The 17,458-nt window shown below is 31.9% G+C and overlaps 1 protein-coding gene across 1 annotated transcript; it reads left to right on the top strand.

The window, feature by feature from the left end:
* The first annotated feature begins 7,447 nt into the window (after positions 1-7,447).
* Positions 7,448-17,099, top strand: LOC145049825 (uncharacterized). Its single transcript, XM_078998181.1, has 5 exons — positions 7,448-7,528; positions 14,645-14,861; positions 15,891-15,934; positions 16,025-16,249; positions 16,773-17,099. Exons 1-5 carry the CDS (start codon positions 7,448-7,450, stop codon positions 16,947-16,949), a joined length of 744 nt encoding a protein of 247 aa, XP_078854307.1. The 3' UTR covers positions 16,950-17,099.
* The last annotated feature ends 359 nt before the right edge of the window (positions 17,100-17,458 follow it).

The raw sequence follows: 17,458 nt of genomic DNA, 5'->3' as shown, positions 1-17,458 counted from the left end.
TATTGGAATAGTGTCCAGTCAATCTATTTACAAATGAAGGACCGTAGAAAGACATAGTATGCGTTTTCATAACATGGCATGACTGATGTTTAATTCAAGTGGTTAGTTGATTACTCGAAACATTATACAATGAATAAAGTCTTGATTTATATGGTGATTAAATAATAAGAATTTTATATATATTCAATAGTTTTGAGACCATAGTTAATTCGGTTATTATTGTGTTTCACTTTGCATGTTTTACTTCCTGAATAATTTTATTATTCAAAATTCCATAGTCGCTCATACTTTTGGAAGTAAGTAGTGAATTAAGGCTGTCATGAAATGAATTGTAGGTTGTCTATGGAGATTAGACATGGCAATGGTTGCTACAATGTTCATGAGTACTTAGAAAATGTGGATTTTAAGCATTGGATAAACCCATGCGCAGAGAATTACTTCATTGATTTTATCACGAGTAACTATGAGACGATAATATCTTAAATTCATGAAACAAAGATATATGAGTTGTGGCTTACGAGTCAATTGTGCATTGGCAATACTTAAATGCATCAATAACTTGATGTTATAAAACATGTTGTTTTGCTTGATTTGAGAGTAAATAGTGCAAGCATATAAGTTCATCTTTATTCGTTCCTTTTGCCCTAATGTGAAAAACGATATCTTTGGGCCCCTTAGTGATATGGTGTTGAATTATAAGTGCTAGGCCTAGCCAAGACTAAATTGATTAGTTTGATTAGAAGTCTTATGTCGTCATCATAAATAAAAAATCAGGAAACAAAACTTGGACAATAAGATTGATTATAGTACATGTCTCATGTTCATATGATATCTTGTAGAACTAAGGGATGTTTGATCGCTTATCTTAAGACACGTAACGTAATGTCCCAACTGTCAGGTATCATTATTATTCAATTTAAGCTTCATGTTTTAAGGCCTAATCGACGAGTTGATGCTATGACTCATCAAGTAGCAGTGGGATGGGACACGTCATTTAATGATTTAACTCGGGGAGTCGGGAAGGGGACTCGACGAGTAGGATCTGGCGGGGGAAACTGCAAATTTCAGGGTTTTGCACCCTATATATTGGACCATTAGCACCTCCCACTATCTTTTATCACCACCCCCCCCCCCCCCTTGAGAGCCAGAAACCCTAATTTTCATGTGTGTGAGGCTTGTGAGTGTTTTGGAGCCTTGGAAAGTGATTTAGTGAAGGAAATTTGTAGATCAAGAGGCTAGCATCAACGAAATTCGTGTGGATCCAGAGTCTACTTCACTTTGGGCACATTTTGGAGGTAACCAGCTGATTACCTTGATCTCTTTCCTCCTAGAATCTCTGTTGTGTAAAGTTTAGGGTTTCTTTAGCTTATTTATGAAGGGATTATTGTGTGGGAGCTAGATCTAAAGTTGAAACTTCAGATCTGAACCTCCCTTGGGTCCTAAGTTCATAAAGTTATCAGTATTGTCATGAAAGAACCCTTCCTTATGAGTAAAGCTTCATTTATTTTGAGGCACGCAAATACGTAAAGGTAGCAACTTTACATTGCTAATGCACTCTAGGGACCTAGTTCTACTGTTTGGATCGGAGGAATAGTTCAGAATCACTTGATCATGGGAGTATTTGTATAGACTCGGCGAGTCGAGTATGGTTTTTGTCCGAATTGGTCCCGCGTGGACTTGGCGAGTCTGGGAGATGACTCAGCGAGTTAGTTTGGATTTCCATGCACTGGGCCGCGTATTGACTCGGCGAGTTGAGTCGAGTAACTCTTGAAAGAGTAGGGACTCGATGAAGGGAAAGTTGCACTCAGCAAATATGTCAACATGGACTGTTGTCCATCGACCAGGAAGTTTGACTTTGACTAGGGAGTGTCTTGTGCCTTCCAATGGATTTTTGGTAATTTGAGTAATTATTGAGTGGACCACTTATGGGTATAGGCGAGGTGGTTGAAACTATATCTGGAGGCATGGATAGTATTATTCCGAGCTGCTAGCGAGGTGAGTTATTCTCACTATATCACTAGGGTCTAAGGCACCAAGGTCAGTCCCTTAGGTTGTTATTCTGATTATAGTATGTTTTATGTGGTTATGATCTGTTAGATTGGTATCAGGAAGAGAGGATGTTGTTATGCTATATGATCCGTTAGGATTGGTATGTTAGTGACCTGGTTAGGTCGATATTATGGTTTTAAGTGATTGCTATGACAGATGATCTATGAGATAGTTATATCTGATATATATATATATATATATATATATATATATATATATATATATATATGTTATTGATGTGCACATGGTTATTGGTTTGATGGTTGGGTTGAGGCGATCCTGCTTTGTGCTGAAGGCCAACATACCCGATGAGCGGTCCGGATAGACTGTGGGCCCTGCATGACGGTCCAGTCATACCGAAGGTTCGGGATAGATCCAAATAGACTGTAGGCCTTGTAAGGCGGTCTAGTCAGGCTGAAGGTCCAGTATACATGTTGTTGTTATCTGTTATTGATATGGTATTATGGGTGCAGTATTTGTATTTTGGGGGTAACTCACTAAGCTCTTGGGCTTATAGTTCAGTTTATTGTTTCAGGTACATCAGGAGATCGTCGCAAGGCAAAGGTGTGACCGTACCGCTCCTCATCCTTATGATTTTGTTTATGGGCACTCTGATGAATAATATTTTGAAAACAATTTGTATAATACTATTTGGTTTTAATGGATGAAAAAGTTCACAATTTGGCTTAAATTTTTGGATGTTACACGTAACTAACTGGGTCAGAGTTCGACAACGACTTTTGGAAGCTACAATTTGCTGATCATTTGGAAGCTATACTGACAATTATAGTTACAAACTTATCCAAGTGGGAAACTGTTGGATTGGGTGTCTAAGCCCATAACTATAATTAGTATAAAATTAAATTTATAATAGCATAGTCCTTTTGGGTTTCCCTCAAACCTAGTAATGGAATAGGATAACTTTTAGAAAGAGAAAGAGATTGATTTATTAATTTATTATGTGGTTAATAAATTAACTAGTAATCAAAATAAATAATTTATTAATATGTTATGAGAATAATATATTAATTATAAATAGTAATATCTAATTAAGAATTAACCAGAAATTTATTAGAATTAATTTTGGGATTAATTGGATTAATTAAAAGTATAGGGGTGAAAGTGTAATTGTTCAATAGTTGAGCAAGATGCATTCTAGATCCTTCCTAGAACCATGGAAGGTTTTGAGGAGGCCAAGAAGTTCTATAGTTATTCTTAGAGGATAACTAGGAAGTTGGATAATTACCAAAAGGAAATAATAACATTTTTACCTTTTAGTGTTATCTAGGGTTTTCTTGTTACACTATAAGAAGGACCCTTGGGATACAAATTTCGGCCATGACTTCTAAGGGATAGTTAGGCCGAAATTCTCGTCTCTCTCCTCTCTCTCTCTTCAAGCTTCTTGGTTGCTAGGGTTTGGGTGTGAACCATTAGAGGCAGGCCACTTATGGTGCTTGCTTCCAAGAGTTCTTCAATATGGTTTTTGATTAGTTATTTACTACAATAACTAAAAGGTATGAAAACCTTATTTTGTTTTAGTGAATTTTGAGAGTTAGCATCGGGTTTATAGTTTTTGTTGTTGAATAAAATATTACTTCAATAGAGTTATAACATATATCTTTAGGTTGCATGTACCCTTAAGAGTTAAGGATTTATCCGCGTTAATACATGTAAAACCCATCACCTTTTCGGTGTCTTGTTTCTCTATAGAAAAAAAATATCCATCTTTATGGGCCTTCTTGGATTTCTTGGGTCTAAATATTTCCTTCTTTGAACTATGAGCTTCTTAGAGTACACAAGGTGACTCTTTTCATCCTTGCATTCTTTCCAAATTTCAAATTGGTTCATACCAAATATCACCATATTTTAGGAATACTTGCTTAACTTGACAAAACATATGAAATGCTTTTATTTTTCAAAGTCCCTTCGAAGATCAAGAATAATTGTTCCTAGTATGATACTTGAAACATCTTTAACATTATAGTGATGCTTCCACTAGGTATCATGTTCAGGTCTTCTACTCGAACCATATTATTAAGAAATAGGACCTTTAAGTGTGTATAATTTCTGATCTCTCTTGAGATTGACTCTCAATTCATGAAGCCATTCATTGAAATTATATCCATTGAATGTTATATATTCTTATACACCAACAATAGAGTGATGATGCATCATTATGAGATTGTATATTTTTTCATCTACAAAATTGTAATAAAACTCATTTAGTAATTTCAAAATTAAAATATTCAATAATTATTATCCTTAAGTTTCAAAAATAATAATTATCAATGTCTAGGATCCAGGTTGCAAAACATATAATAGGTTAACTGACATTTATCCCATTCTTGGAATTCAACCAGGTCGATATCGGGTATCAATTATATTTTAATATATAGTTCATAGAGTTATGTGATCCCTAATAAGAAATTTCATAAACACGCTTAATATATATATATATATATATATATATATATATATATATATATACACACACACATAAACAAGCATAAAAAACCAATAAAACGCATGTACATAAACTAACGACATCTAGTGACATTTCTGTGAGCCATCACACAGTCCATTCCTAAGGGACATAAATGGACCAAATCTTCAAGTTGTTTCATTTTATCCGCCTAGTTTCTTTGATATATAACTCCAAATAGAAAAGCTTCATAATTTTATAAAGGTTATAAAACCTTTATAAAATCATGTGGTGACACTTGATCCACCACAATAGTCTTCATATTCATCTTGTTACATCTTTATTAAAATGAACCATTTATAAAAATAAATTATTACTTACATATATAAATAAAATTAAAACTATATATTTATTTATTACATGTGATATGAGCAAACAAATAAATATCAAAACCATTTTAATGAATCAACACATACAACAACATAATAGGTGAATGGCTAGTGTATGCGCATCATATATATATATATATATATATATATATATATATATATATATATATATATATATATATAACAACATTTTGTTTTTTTAAGATAACTTTGGAGACAAAACATGCATGTACAATTTTGTCACATATAATAATAATTATAAAGTTGTCATAAAAAATAGATATCAATTTTCTTACAAAAATAAAATGATTCATGTTTTACAACGACAAAGATTATACCAAATAATCAAAAAGTCTAACCAAGCTTGCAAAAATAGATTTTATATCGATTGTTGGCTTTTTTTCATAAGAAATAGTTGGAATATATAGTAAAAACTATGAGATTAGCAACAAAAGAATTTTAAGATTTGAATAGACGTATAACAATTTTAACCCACCAATGATCATTTTTCAATCATGTAAATATTAAATTAAGCGTAGAAAGGGAAATATTACAACATTTGAAATCTTTTATTATCATGAGAGATGAAAGTTGATGAAGTCATGCATGAAGCTCGAAAAGAGAAGCTCTTTAGAGGTAGCCACTAAACAAGAATAAAAAACACTAAAACATGCTAGTCTTCATTTATGAGCTTCTAGCTCACGGTTTTGGCAACCCAAAAAGGGAAGAAAATGAGTTGAAAAACTAGCTATTTTTCACTCTTACGTTCATTTATATACTAAGACACAAGTCCTAAGTGGCCATACCATCTTACAATTAAAAGCATGGCCCCTTGTAACATGAAAGAGATGTAAAAAGTATGACCACAAGCAACCTTTACCCTCCACGTATAGTTTATTGCCTTAAGGGGTGATGGGAGGGTTTGTGTGATCTTCACTCCAGCTTGTTACAAGCGGTTATAAGTAGTAACTAGATGGTTACTCAAAGTAACCAAATAAATGTACATAACTTATAAATTCATACCATATAAATTAGGACTAGTTTTTTTCATTTTAATTATTGTTTACTAGAAAAAATAATTCCCTTTACATAGGTAAAATAGGATTCTTTTTATAAAATAAATATTTTCCAATTAAATACAATTGTTAATAATATTAATAATAATCCAATTACTTTAATAAATAAACAATTATTAGTAACTTGAAATAATGTGTGATACTATAAAATCATATGTCATTAGAAAATATATTTTAATGATTATTCTTGGGCATAAACAAGTTTAATGTTAGGATGTAGTTATGTTGTAGGCTAGTAGACTAGCTTAGTCAGTTTCATGTTGTTGCAGATTTTTTGTTTTTTTATCTGTTATATATGTCGACATATCATGTGGTAAGTTGAGGACGATCTAGCTATGTGTTGTAGGTCCGATACACTCGGGCGGACCAACTTTATGTTGAAGGTCAAGGTGGACCAAATTTGTATTGAAGTCGAAAGTGGCAGACCAACTCTATGTTGAATGTCATGGCAGACCAACTTTGTGCTAAAGGCCAAAAGGGCAGACCAAATTTGTACTGAAGTCCATTATTTGTATGCATTGTATATATATTGTTGTGTGTTGTATTTTGAGCAATTCACTAATTTTTGTGCTTACAGCTATGGATTAAATGTTTTTAGGTACTTTTTTAATTTGTTGGAAGGGAAAGACATACAGTACACATACATCAATAGTTTATGTTGTGAGATTCCGCATTGTTTTTCTTTTTTACTTTGATTTTAGATTTTATTTTATGAACAAATGGTCTTTATCTTGATTATAACTTTACGAAAATGAGTAATTAAAAAATGAAAACTTTACTATGCAAATTACGACTTTACAAGAATGTTAGTGCAAAAATTGACCCCCATAGCTCTAGATATATGGTGAAGCACGGTTGATAAAGTACCTTGGTGAAACGTTTTGGAATTTTTAGGATAAACATTTGGCTGAAGACCACACAAGACAAACAACATGGTTTTACTTTTCAAATAGTATTTTATTAAACAATAATCTTATAAAATTTAGTATCAGGGAAGGTAGGGAGGATATGGTGGTGAGGTTTATATGTGCATTCCTAACACTCATTACCCATTGATATTGATGAACGTGTGCATTCCATGCATGACAAAGAGGATATTTCGGAAGATCCATATGGAATTTATGACAGTTTGGAGAATATGAAAATGGATGAGGAGAGAAACTTCAATTCCAATATGTATAAAGGTGGGCATTCTGAACAAAATACTAATGAAACTATGGAAGGGAGTTTTTGGAATCGATTTGTGTGAGATCCTACTTTTTTATTTTAGTTCCTATGGAGGCTACTAGTTCTCCATTACTTGATCATTCTGCAGTGGGTGCCACTATTCAGGGTGCTGTCAACACCTTTGTTGCTGCCCCGATGACAACAGTCAATCCCGAGACATCATCTGTCATCACAAACTACTCAGAAATAGTAAAGTCGAAGCATGTTGCCGCTGTTGTTATTGGTTCTGTTCATGCTATTGTTCGCGCCCCTCAGCAGCTCTAGTGTCATCAGCTTCCTCGCACATGGGAGTTGAAGGTTTGCTAAAACGCGGTGGTGGAGCTCCTTTTGGTTTCTCAGGTGGATATAGTCATATGAAGGGAATGGTAAACTCAAAGTATTTATTGACTCATCCACAAGGTTTTTCTATTTATTTGAATGAATGTAGTTTTTATGAAGACTCGTTTATTAATCGGTCCTTTTCAGTGAATTTAAAAAAAAATGGATATTGGAAGAACTACGGGTTATAACATGGATGGGTGCTTTGATAGAGTTAAAGAAATTGTTGAAATCCACGTGGATGGATAAGTTCTTCCATAAATTGTCTTTCAATGAATGTTCAAGCACTACAAGGATCGAGGTCTATACCGACGACTTGTCGTCGGTAAAACGTATACCGACGACATGTCGTCTATAAAAAGTCGTCGGTACAGATCCGTCGGTAAAAGTCGAAAATGTCGTCGGGACAGGTGTCGTCGGTATTGAGCAGCTAATCCAGACGACAAGTCGTCGGGATTGATTTTCGAGGAAATAAGGAAAATTTTTATTCGGGAGCTATACCGACGACTTGTCGTCGGGAAAAGTGAGAACCTATACTGACGACTTGTCGTCGGGAAAAGTGTGTGTAATACCGACGATATGTCGTCTGGAAAGATGAAAACCGTTTTATCCATTATGAAGGTGTACCGACAATAGGGGTGCAAACGAGCCGAGCCGAGCCCGAGCCTAGTCAAGCTCGGCTCGGGCTCGTTTAAGTTATATGAGGCTCGAGCTCGAGTTCGGCTCGATTCGAGCTTTTTGTACTGAGCTCGGCTCGAGCTCATAAATAATTATACAAGCTCGACTCGGGCCCGGGCTCGATTCGTTTTTTGTCTGACGTGCCTAAATAAGCTTAAGCTCGGCTCGAGCTCGTTAAGAAGCTCGTTTACTAATACCCTAAATCCCTAATCCTCAAATATGTTTTTATTTTAATATATAAAAATAATAATAAATTAAATTATATAAAGGCTCGTTTAGGCTCGCGAGCCTAATCGAGCTTAGTGTCATAGGCTTGAGCTCGAGCTCGTTTAATAAACAAGCTTAATATTAAGCTCGAGCTCGGCTCGAGCTCGTTTAAAATCGGTTTCGAGTCGAGCTTTTAACGATCCGATCCAGAGTAGCTCACGAGTAGTTTGGCTCGTTTGCACCCCTAATCGACGACATGTCGTCGGTATAGCCTGGTTTTTTTTCACAGCTTTTTTCATATATACAAAATCTGTTTCTTAAAACAAATCCAAAATAAATATTTGCAGAATAATATAAATATAACATAACATAACATACCATTAAAATCCAAAAACGCATAATAAACCTAACATACCATTCAAATTCTACTACATACCATGTCATTCATATTCTACTACATAACCAAAAAAACAAGTTTTTAACAAACATTGTTGTCACTATCGATCCAAAACCATCAGGTAACCTCACTCCTTTAATGAATTGACAGAATCGGTGTCGATCAATTGGTTTAAAGGAGTAATCAGCATGTGGTAGTATTATTTTCTTCTTGTTGTCTTCCTTCTTATTGCTGACTTTTAAAGTAATATTAATTTGATTTTAAAACTAATTTAATTTGATTTTACACTTAATTTAATATTTTGTTTTTATTGATTTTTTTTAAACTAAATCACATTTACTTTATAATTATTTTAAAATTACTAAAAGTACGTTGCTATTAATAACCTAATTAAGCTAAAGTCGTAATGACCAACATTAAGTCACTAACAAAATTAAACACTCAAATTGTGAAGTTTGCTTGCTAGTTCTATAAGGTTGCACATAAACTCAAATTGTGAAGATGATTCCATGAATTTCTTTAGCTCAGTATTGTTTTTATGTATTAAGTCAAAATATAATGTCCATATATAGTTTACCCTTAAGTTTTTTTAGAGTTTCTAGTTGTTTCAATTATATCATTGTAGTTTTTTCCTTTATTTTTCTTATTCACTTTTATATTTATATATGGTTTTATAATTAATTTGATTTTGTTTTAAACTAATATTAATTTGATTTTAAAACTAATTTAATTTGATTTTACAATTAATTTAATATTTTGTTTTTATTGATTTTTTTTAAATTAAATCACATTTACTTTATAATTATTTTAAAATTATTAAAAGTACATTGCTATTAATAACCTAATTAAGCTAAAGTCGTAATGACCAACATTAAGTCGCTAACAAAATTAAACACTCAAATTGTGAAGTTTGTTTACTAGTTCTATAAGGTTGCATATAAAATCAAATTGTGAAGATGATTCCTTGAATTTCTTTAGTTAAGTATTGTTTTTATGTATTAATTCAAAATATAATGTCTATATATAGCTTACCCTTAAGTTTTTTTTAGAGTTTCTAATTGTTTCGGTTATATCATTGTAGTTTTTCCTTTATTTTTCCTATTCATTTTTATATTTATATATGGTTGACATTGTTGCATGCTCTTTGTTAGTGCTTTCACAAATTGTATGTCTATGTAGTTTAAGATTTTTTGGCACTATTGGGAAACTAAATTAATGAGTGTGATTGGGTTCTTATCACACTAATGCACTAAAATTATCCTATAATGCACTAAAATTATCATCTAACGCATTATTGGAAAACTAAATTAATGAGTGTGATTGGGTTCGTATCACACTAATGCATTAAAATTATTATCTAATGCACCCTTGAAGCACATCTAATGCACTAAAAATTATCATCATTTAAAACCATTCATATCAATACAATTCAAAGTGGTCCTTATGTTTATATATATATATATATATATATATATATATATATATATATATATATATATATATATATATATATATAACATTTAGATTTAACTTTCCCTTGAAGCACATCTAATCCACTAAAATTATCATCATTTAAAATCATTCATATCAATGCAATTCAAAGTGGTCCTTATGTTGCATATACATATCATGGTCTATGAAGAAAAAAAAACACTGCATCGTCTCTGTGGTGTGGTATAGTTTAAGGTGGAAATTAAAAAATCAATAAACTAACCTCAAAATGTGGTCAATCACCGGAATTTCTTTTCTATGGGGGTGGTGAACCTTCTTCCCAATCAATAGAGAGAAATGGGGCTATGATTTAGGGCTCCATATTAGTACAAATCAAGGACCAAACTATTAGAAATTAAGAAGCAATCAAGCAACAAAACTCTTACCTTGGTGGTAGATGAACTCGAAAGCAGCTTCTAGCCCTTGAGATCGCCGACAAACTGTGAGAGAAATTTTTTGAGCCCGACTACAAAAAGAAAGCTGAAAGGGTGTTTTGTTAACAGGGAAACCCTATACCGACGACATGTCGTCGGTATAGGTCAACCAAAATGTCATCGTATAGCTTTACGTCATTAAAAAATAAAATAAAATAAAAAAAGGATTTCACGCGGATTGGGGCCCCCTTTTACTGACGACATGTCGTCGGTATTGCCTGGCGAAACGACATCGTTCCCATGTTCTGCGACACGGATTAAAAATAAAAGGAAATTAAATTTTAATCAACCTATACCGACGACAAGTCGTCGGCATAGGTCGACAAAAACGACGTCGTCTTGGATTTCTGCTACAACGAAATAAAATAAATCGAAAATATTTTTTTAAAGCATTGTCCAGACGACAAGTCGTCTGTAAAGCTTTTCGATATACCGCCAATATTTCATCTTTTCCCGCCGAGTCTGTACCGACGACATGTCGCCGGTATAGCGCTTCTGGTCAAAGTTTAATGGTCAATGTTTTTTTCCTTTGTACCGACGACATGTCGTTGGTATAGGGTGACTTTTGCCGACGACGTGTGTCGTCTGGATAGGTGTCGTTTGCACGGGATGAAATTTTTGTAGTGAAGGAGCGAGATGTAGTGATAAGAGGGTGTGGGTGAAACCTTATGTCAAAGACATAAGTGAATATTTTTGGTTATTCAAGAATCAAAAATGGAAGTTGTGGATCTGTCTACAGTTCGTTCTTTATGGGGCAATGTGTTGATCTCTCATGCTTTTTATATATCTTATGGATCCTCGTGAAGTTTTTTTGTTGCGGTACAGACGATTTGGTAGAGATCGGGTTTGGATGTGTTATTTATTTTGGCTTATGCAATGCAAGATGCCAATTTTAAGAGACTCCTTTGGTCATAGCTACAATAAATGATTAGTTCGTTCAGTGGAGAGTGTGTTTTGATAGGATATTTTAATGATGTTCGTGACGAGCCGGGGAGAATGGGTCCAGTTTCATGTAATGATGGCTACTTCTTTTAAGCACTTCATTAACCAAGCTATTGTGATTGATATTCCATTGGGAGGTCCTACATTTTCTTAGAGTGATAAGTGGGGATCTAAGTTAGATAAGTTGGATAAATTTTTGGTCACAAAGGACTTTAAGGGTTCTTTCCCACATCTCACTAGCATCACTACTAGAAAATAAAAGGTTTTGCCACAGAAAAATAGCTACGGAAAATTTCTGTAGGTAATTACCTACATAATACCTACGTAATACCTACGGAATGAGAAACCCTAATTGAGTAACGGAATCGCTACAAAATAGCTACGGAATAGTTACAGACGAGAATCCGTAGGTATTCCGTTAGTAATTAGCTACACAATTGCTACGGAATAACGACAGAACTAAATCCGTAGATATTTTGTAGGTAATTCGCTACAGATTAGCTACGAACTATTGACGTAAGAGATTGACTACAAAATACCTACAGATTACCTACAATCTTTTTTTTATTTTTCTATTTTTCAAGGATCAAATGTCGTTTTTTCCGTTTTATTTTTTTAACAACTTAATTATACTTTGATTGCTTTGTTTTTGACCGATTTATACATAACATAAACTTACATACAAATGTATGCCTCGTTAGAAACCATTACTCATTTAGAAGTTTTTTTTTAAAAATCAAAGTTACTTTCTAAACATAAATAGAAATAAATACACGCATTTACCTACACACCATATGTATGTATTATGTTTAGTATACCATGTATTTGTTTAATAATGTTAATTGTGGCTTAAAGACAAATATAGATAGTTTTTTGTTTATTTTGTATATAGTAATGGTTTCTAATGATGCATACGTGTGTTTGTAAGTTTATGTTATGTATAAATTGGTTAAAACAAAGCAATCAAAGTATTAATAAGTTGTGAAAAAAGCAAAACGAAAAAAACGATATTTGACCTTTGAAATTTGAAAAATAAAAAAATACAGTAGGTAATCTGTAGGTAAATACCTACAGATTACCCTATTCTGTAGGCAATCCGTAGGTATTTAGCTACAGATTACCTACGGTCATTTTTTATTTTTCTATTTTTAAAGTATCAAATGTCGTTTTTTTCGTTTTCTTTTTTTCACAATTTAATTATACTTTGATTGCTTTGGTTTGACGGATTTATACATAACACAAACATACATACAATCGTATGCCTAGTTAGAAACGATTACTATATACATAACAAACAAAAAGCCATCTAAGTTCATATTTAGTTTTTCTAATGATGCATACGTTTGTTTGTAAGTTTATGTTATGTATAAATTGGTTAAAACAAAACAATCAAAGTATTAATAAGTTGTGAAAAAAATGAAACGAAAAAAACGATATTTGACCTTTGAAATTTGAAAAATAAAAAAATACCGTAAGTAATCTGTAGGTAATTACCTACGGATTACCTACAGATTACCCTATTCTGTAGGAAATCCGTAGGTATTTAGCTACAGATTACCTACGGTCATTTTTTATTTTTCTATTTTTAAAGTATCAAATGTCGTTTTTTTCGTTTTCTTTTTTTCACAATTTAATTATACTTTGATTGCTTTGGTTTGACGGATTTATACATAACACAAACATACATACAATCGTATGCCTAGTTAGAAACGATTACTATATACATAACAAACAAAAAGCTATCTAAGTTCATATTTAGTTTTTCTAATGATGCATACGTTTGTTTGTAAGTTTATGTTATGTATAAATTGGTTAAAACAAAGCAATCAAAGTATTAATAAGTTGTGAAAACAACGAAACGAAAAAAACGATATTTGACCTTTGAAATTTGAAAAATAAAAAAATACCGTAGGTAATCTGTAGGTAAATACCTACGGATTACCTACAGATTACCATATTCTGTAGGCAATCCGTAGGTACTTAGCTACAGATTACCTACGGTCATTTTTTATTTTTCTATTTTTAAAGTATCAAATGTCGTTTTTTTCATTTTCTTTTTTTTACAACTTAATTATACTTTGATTGCTTTGTTTTGACGGATTTATACATGACACAAACATACATACAATCGTATGCCTAGTTAGAAACGATTACTATATACATAACAAACAAAAAGCTATCTAAGTTTATATTTAGTTTTTCTAATGATGCATACGTTTGTTTGTAAGTTTATGTTATGTATAAATTGGTTAAAACAAAGCAATCAAAGTATTAATAAGTTGTGAAAAAAACAAAACGAAAAAAACGATATTTGACCTTTGAAATTTGAAAAATAAAAAAATACCGTAGGTAATCTGTAGGTAAATACCTACGGATTACCTACAGATTACCCTATTCTGTAGGCAATCCGTAAGTATTTAGCTACAGATTACCTACGGTCATTTTTTATTTTTCTATTTTTAAAGTATCAAATGTCGTTTTTTCCATTTTCTTTTTTTCACAACTTAATTATAGTTTGATTGCTTTGTTTTGATGGATTTATGATAACATAAATATACATATAAACGTATGAACCATTAAGTTGTGAAAAAATAAAAAGAAATAAACATATAAGTAAGATGCTATAATTACCATAAATCTGAAGAAATAAAAATAAATAAACAACAAATATATAAAATATAAATAAGTTTCATTTTCCAATTTACCATTATGTAAAAAATGAATATATATATATATATATATATATATATATATATATATATATATATATATATATATATATATATATTCTCAAAGCATGACAAAGTATAGAATGGTTAACTCAATATTTATACGTGGAGTTGGAATAATAAAAAAGGCAGTGTAACCACCGTCGCATAACTCTTTGGATTTAAACCATTTGGAAATAAAAGGCATTTAGCCATTTGGAATTAAAAAAAAAAAAAGCATTTAACCCATTTTTCAATTCCCTTCGTGATCACGTCGCATAACCCGTTTCTACCATCAAAACCTAGTCTCCTTCCTTCCGACGATTCCCCACCAAAACCCACCCCTGTTCCGGCGATTCCCCACCAAAACCCACCTTGCTGTTGCTGTCGCTGTCTCGCACCACCGTCGACCTTCTCATACCGCCACAGTCCTGCATCCGGCTGTCGTTATTGCAAACCACCACGATCCTGCAGCATACCGCCACCGTCACTTCCCCAACACCTCCATTAACGACACTTGAAGGTATGTAATGTGATTTCAGTTTGCTGAAACTTGTACAAAACTTCAATTGTTCAGCGTATTATTAATTTGCTTTAACGAATGAAGGCGGAACTAGAAATTTACATTAGGGGTAGCACAAATTTCCTAACTTTATTGATGAAAACTTTATGTAATGGCTAAATGCTTGATGTTGCCTTCTCAATCTCATTGCCAATTCTTTTCAGGGATAAATCCACATTAAGTTATTAACAAACTAACAAATCAAAAATTATTTAAATAACCTTAGTTTCAGATACAAAAAGGTCTCGTCAAAATTCAAATTCCGTGAAGGGATCATCTTGAACAATTTGTGACAGTTTGTTGTTAGGATTTAGGATTGCAGGTTAATCATATCTAATTCCCCATGGTCAATTCCACCACACTCCTTTTGTTTTCCTGCATTGTTGACTGTATTGGGTACAAGAGAATAAAAATGTTTTACAGTTGTTAGGATTTAGGATTGCACATGTTTCAATATAACAAGCCTCTAGTTCATGATAGTCTTGCAGTAGTGATTAGTTCAATACTTTAAAGGGTCATATATCTATGCATCCAAGTGATACACAAGCATACTGCATACATGTGAGAATACGTTTATGACAACAAAAGACGAAAACCATAAATTTTGATGTGAGTGAATAAGAACATAACTATAACAAAATCAAATTAGAATTGGAATTCAAGAATAGTTGGCCTGGAATATTAGTAAAAATATTTATATTAATTAAAACAATCCATTTTTATATTAATAAAAATATTTATATAATTGGATCCGAATATTTTCCAAACAGTTACGAAAGAATTTTTTTAACGTAAAAAATATTCTATAACATAAAATTGATTTGTCATATTTACTTAACCGTATATTAAAATGTCGTTATATGTATTTCCCTTTACCAATCATTAAGTAGGAATTTATATAAGTATGTTAATTTTTTTATAATATTTTTATTTATTAATTGTAAAACATTTTTTTTTCTTATAACATCTTTTATTTTGGGGGCGATAAAGAGGCACAAGTGGATTTTGTGAATGAGACATCTAGAGTGGCGATCGTAAGTTGTCTTTATCTTTTTATATATTTACTAATATTAGTTTTTACTTTTTAGTACAATAACAAAAAACTTTCTTTTGGTATGTTGTAGGAATCATATAACACAGCCATATCTCAAAAATATGGTGATGATACGACTCAACATAATGTGAATGATCCTGAATTATGGACCCAAACACAATTGCTTAGGAAAGGCGGGAAACAAAAAGGTCCTATCTATGGGGCAGGATACTCGGATCTTCACTTTCTGATGACGGGTGTATATTCTTATGAGTCAACTTTAGCTTCTGCTGACTTTGCAAAGTCACAACAGGAGGTACTATTATTTACATAATATATTATAGAGAAAAAAATCAAGTAAAGAGGTACTTAATATGGCTGAAAAATATATGTTCATATTGGTAAGGTACATTATTATTACGGGTGAAAATTAAAATATGTTGTCATTATTAATATTAGGTAAAGTGCATTGTTATTATGGTTAAAAATGATACTTTTTTGCTATCATTAAATTAGGTAAAACATAATGCTATAATGGATGAAAATTATAGTATGTTGCTATTATTGATATTTGGTAAAGTAAATTGTTGTTATTGATAATAATTTAAATATATTGATATTATGGATTGGAAATGTAAAGTACAATGGTATAATGGATAAAAATATAGTATGTTATTATTATGTATATAAAAAGTTATTATTATGAATGTTAAAAACAATGTACATTTTTATTAGCAATAGTGTGTTTTTATATTGAATTAAAAGTAAAGTACATTGCTATCATGGTTTAAAGTTTAATTACATTTACTAACTGCATGTGTTTGTCTTGCTATATTTAGGTAAATGAGTTGCGACAAAAAATGTCAAACATGGAACAAGCCATGGAAGAAAAGCAAAGTGAAATGAATTTGCAAATGCAACAAATGCGAAATGAAATGGAATTGCAAGTGCAACGACAATTGGCGGCCTTTATGAAACAAATTAATCCTTCCGATAATCCACCAAGTAGTTCTTAGTTTTTGTTTTAGAACACTAAATTAATGTTATGTTATTGACTAGTTCTTAGTTTTTGTAAATGGTATTGTAATGGTATTTTGAGTATTTGAATGTATGAATGGCATATTAGTGACTATTTTAATGGTAATGAATGTAATGGTATTTGACTATTATTTTAATTATTTATTTGGTTTTTTTTAGCAGAAAATTTGGATATTTTTTAAATTATAATTCTGTAGGAATTATAAATTTAATATAGCAATAAAAACTGGTAAAAAGCTCATAGAAAATCAGTAGGAAATAAAATCCAATAAAATCTGTAGGTATTCTGTAGGTAAAGTAGTTGGTAGGTATTCTGTAGGAAAATCAGTTTGTAGGTAATCCGTAGGAAAATAATCCGTAGGTATTCTGTAGGAAAATCATTTTGTAGGTAATCCGTAGGTAAAGTAGTTGGTAGGTATTTTGTAGGAAAATTATTTCGTAGGTAATCCGTAGGAAAATAATCCGTATGTATTTTGTAGGAGTTCCG

Source organism: Lactuca serriola, chromosome 5, assembly GCF_051521515.1.
Source record: "Lactuca serriola cultivar US96UC23 chromosome 5, Lser_US96UC23_V15, whole genome shotgun sequence".
NCBI lineage: Eukaryota > Viridiplantae > Streptophyta > Magnoliopsida > Asterales > Asteraceae > Lactuca > Lactuca serriola.
This window is presented reverse-complemented; position numbering and strand designations above follow the sequence as displayed.

Excerpts from the sequence above, each read along its gene's own strand:
- LOC145049825 (XM_078998181.1), top strand. The coding sequence starts at position 7,448 with ATGGGAGTTGAAGGTTTGCTAAAACGCGGTGGTGGAGCTCCTTTTGGT. Across the intron at positions 14,862-15,890 it reads TCCATTAACGACACTTGAAG|AGGCACAAGTGGATTTTGTG; the intron begins GTATGTAATGTG and ends GGGGCGATAAAG. Across the intron at positions 16,250-16,772 it reads TTGCAAAGTCACAACAGGAG|GTAAATGAGTTGCGACAAAA; the intron begins GTACTATTATTT and ends TGCTATATTTAG.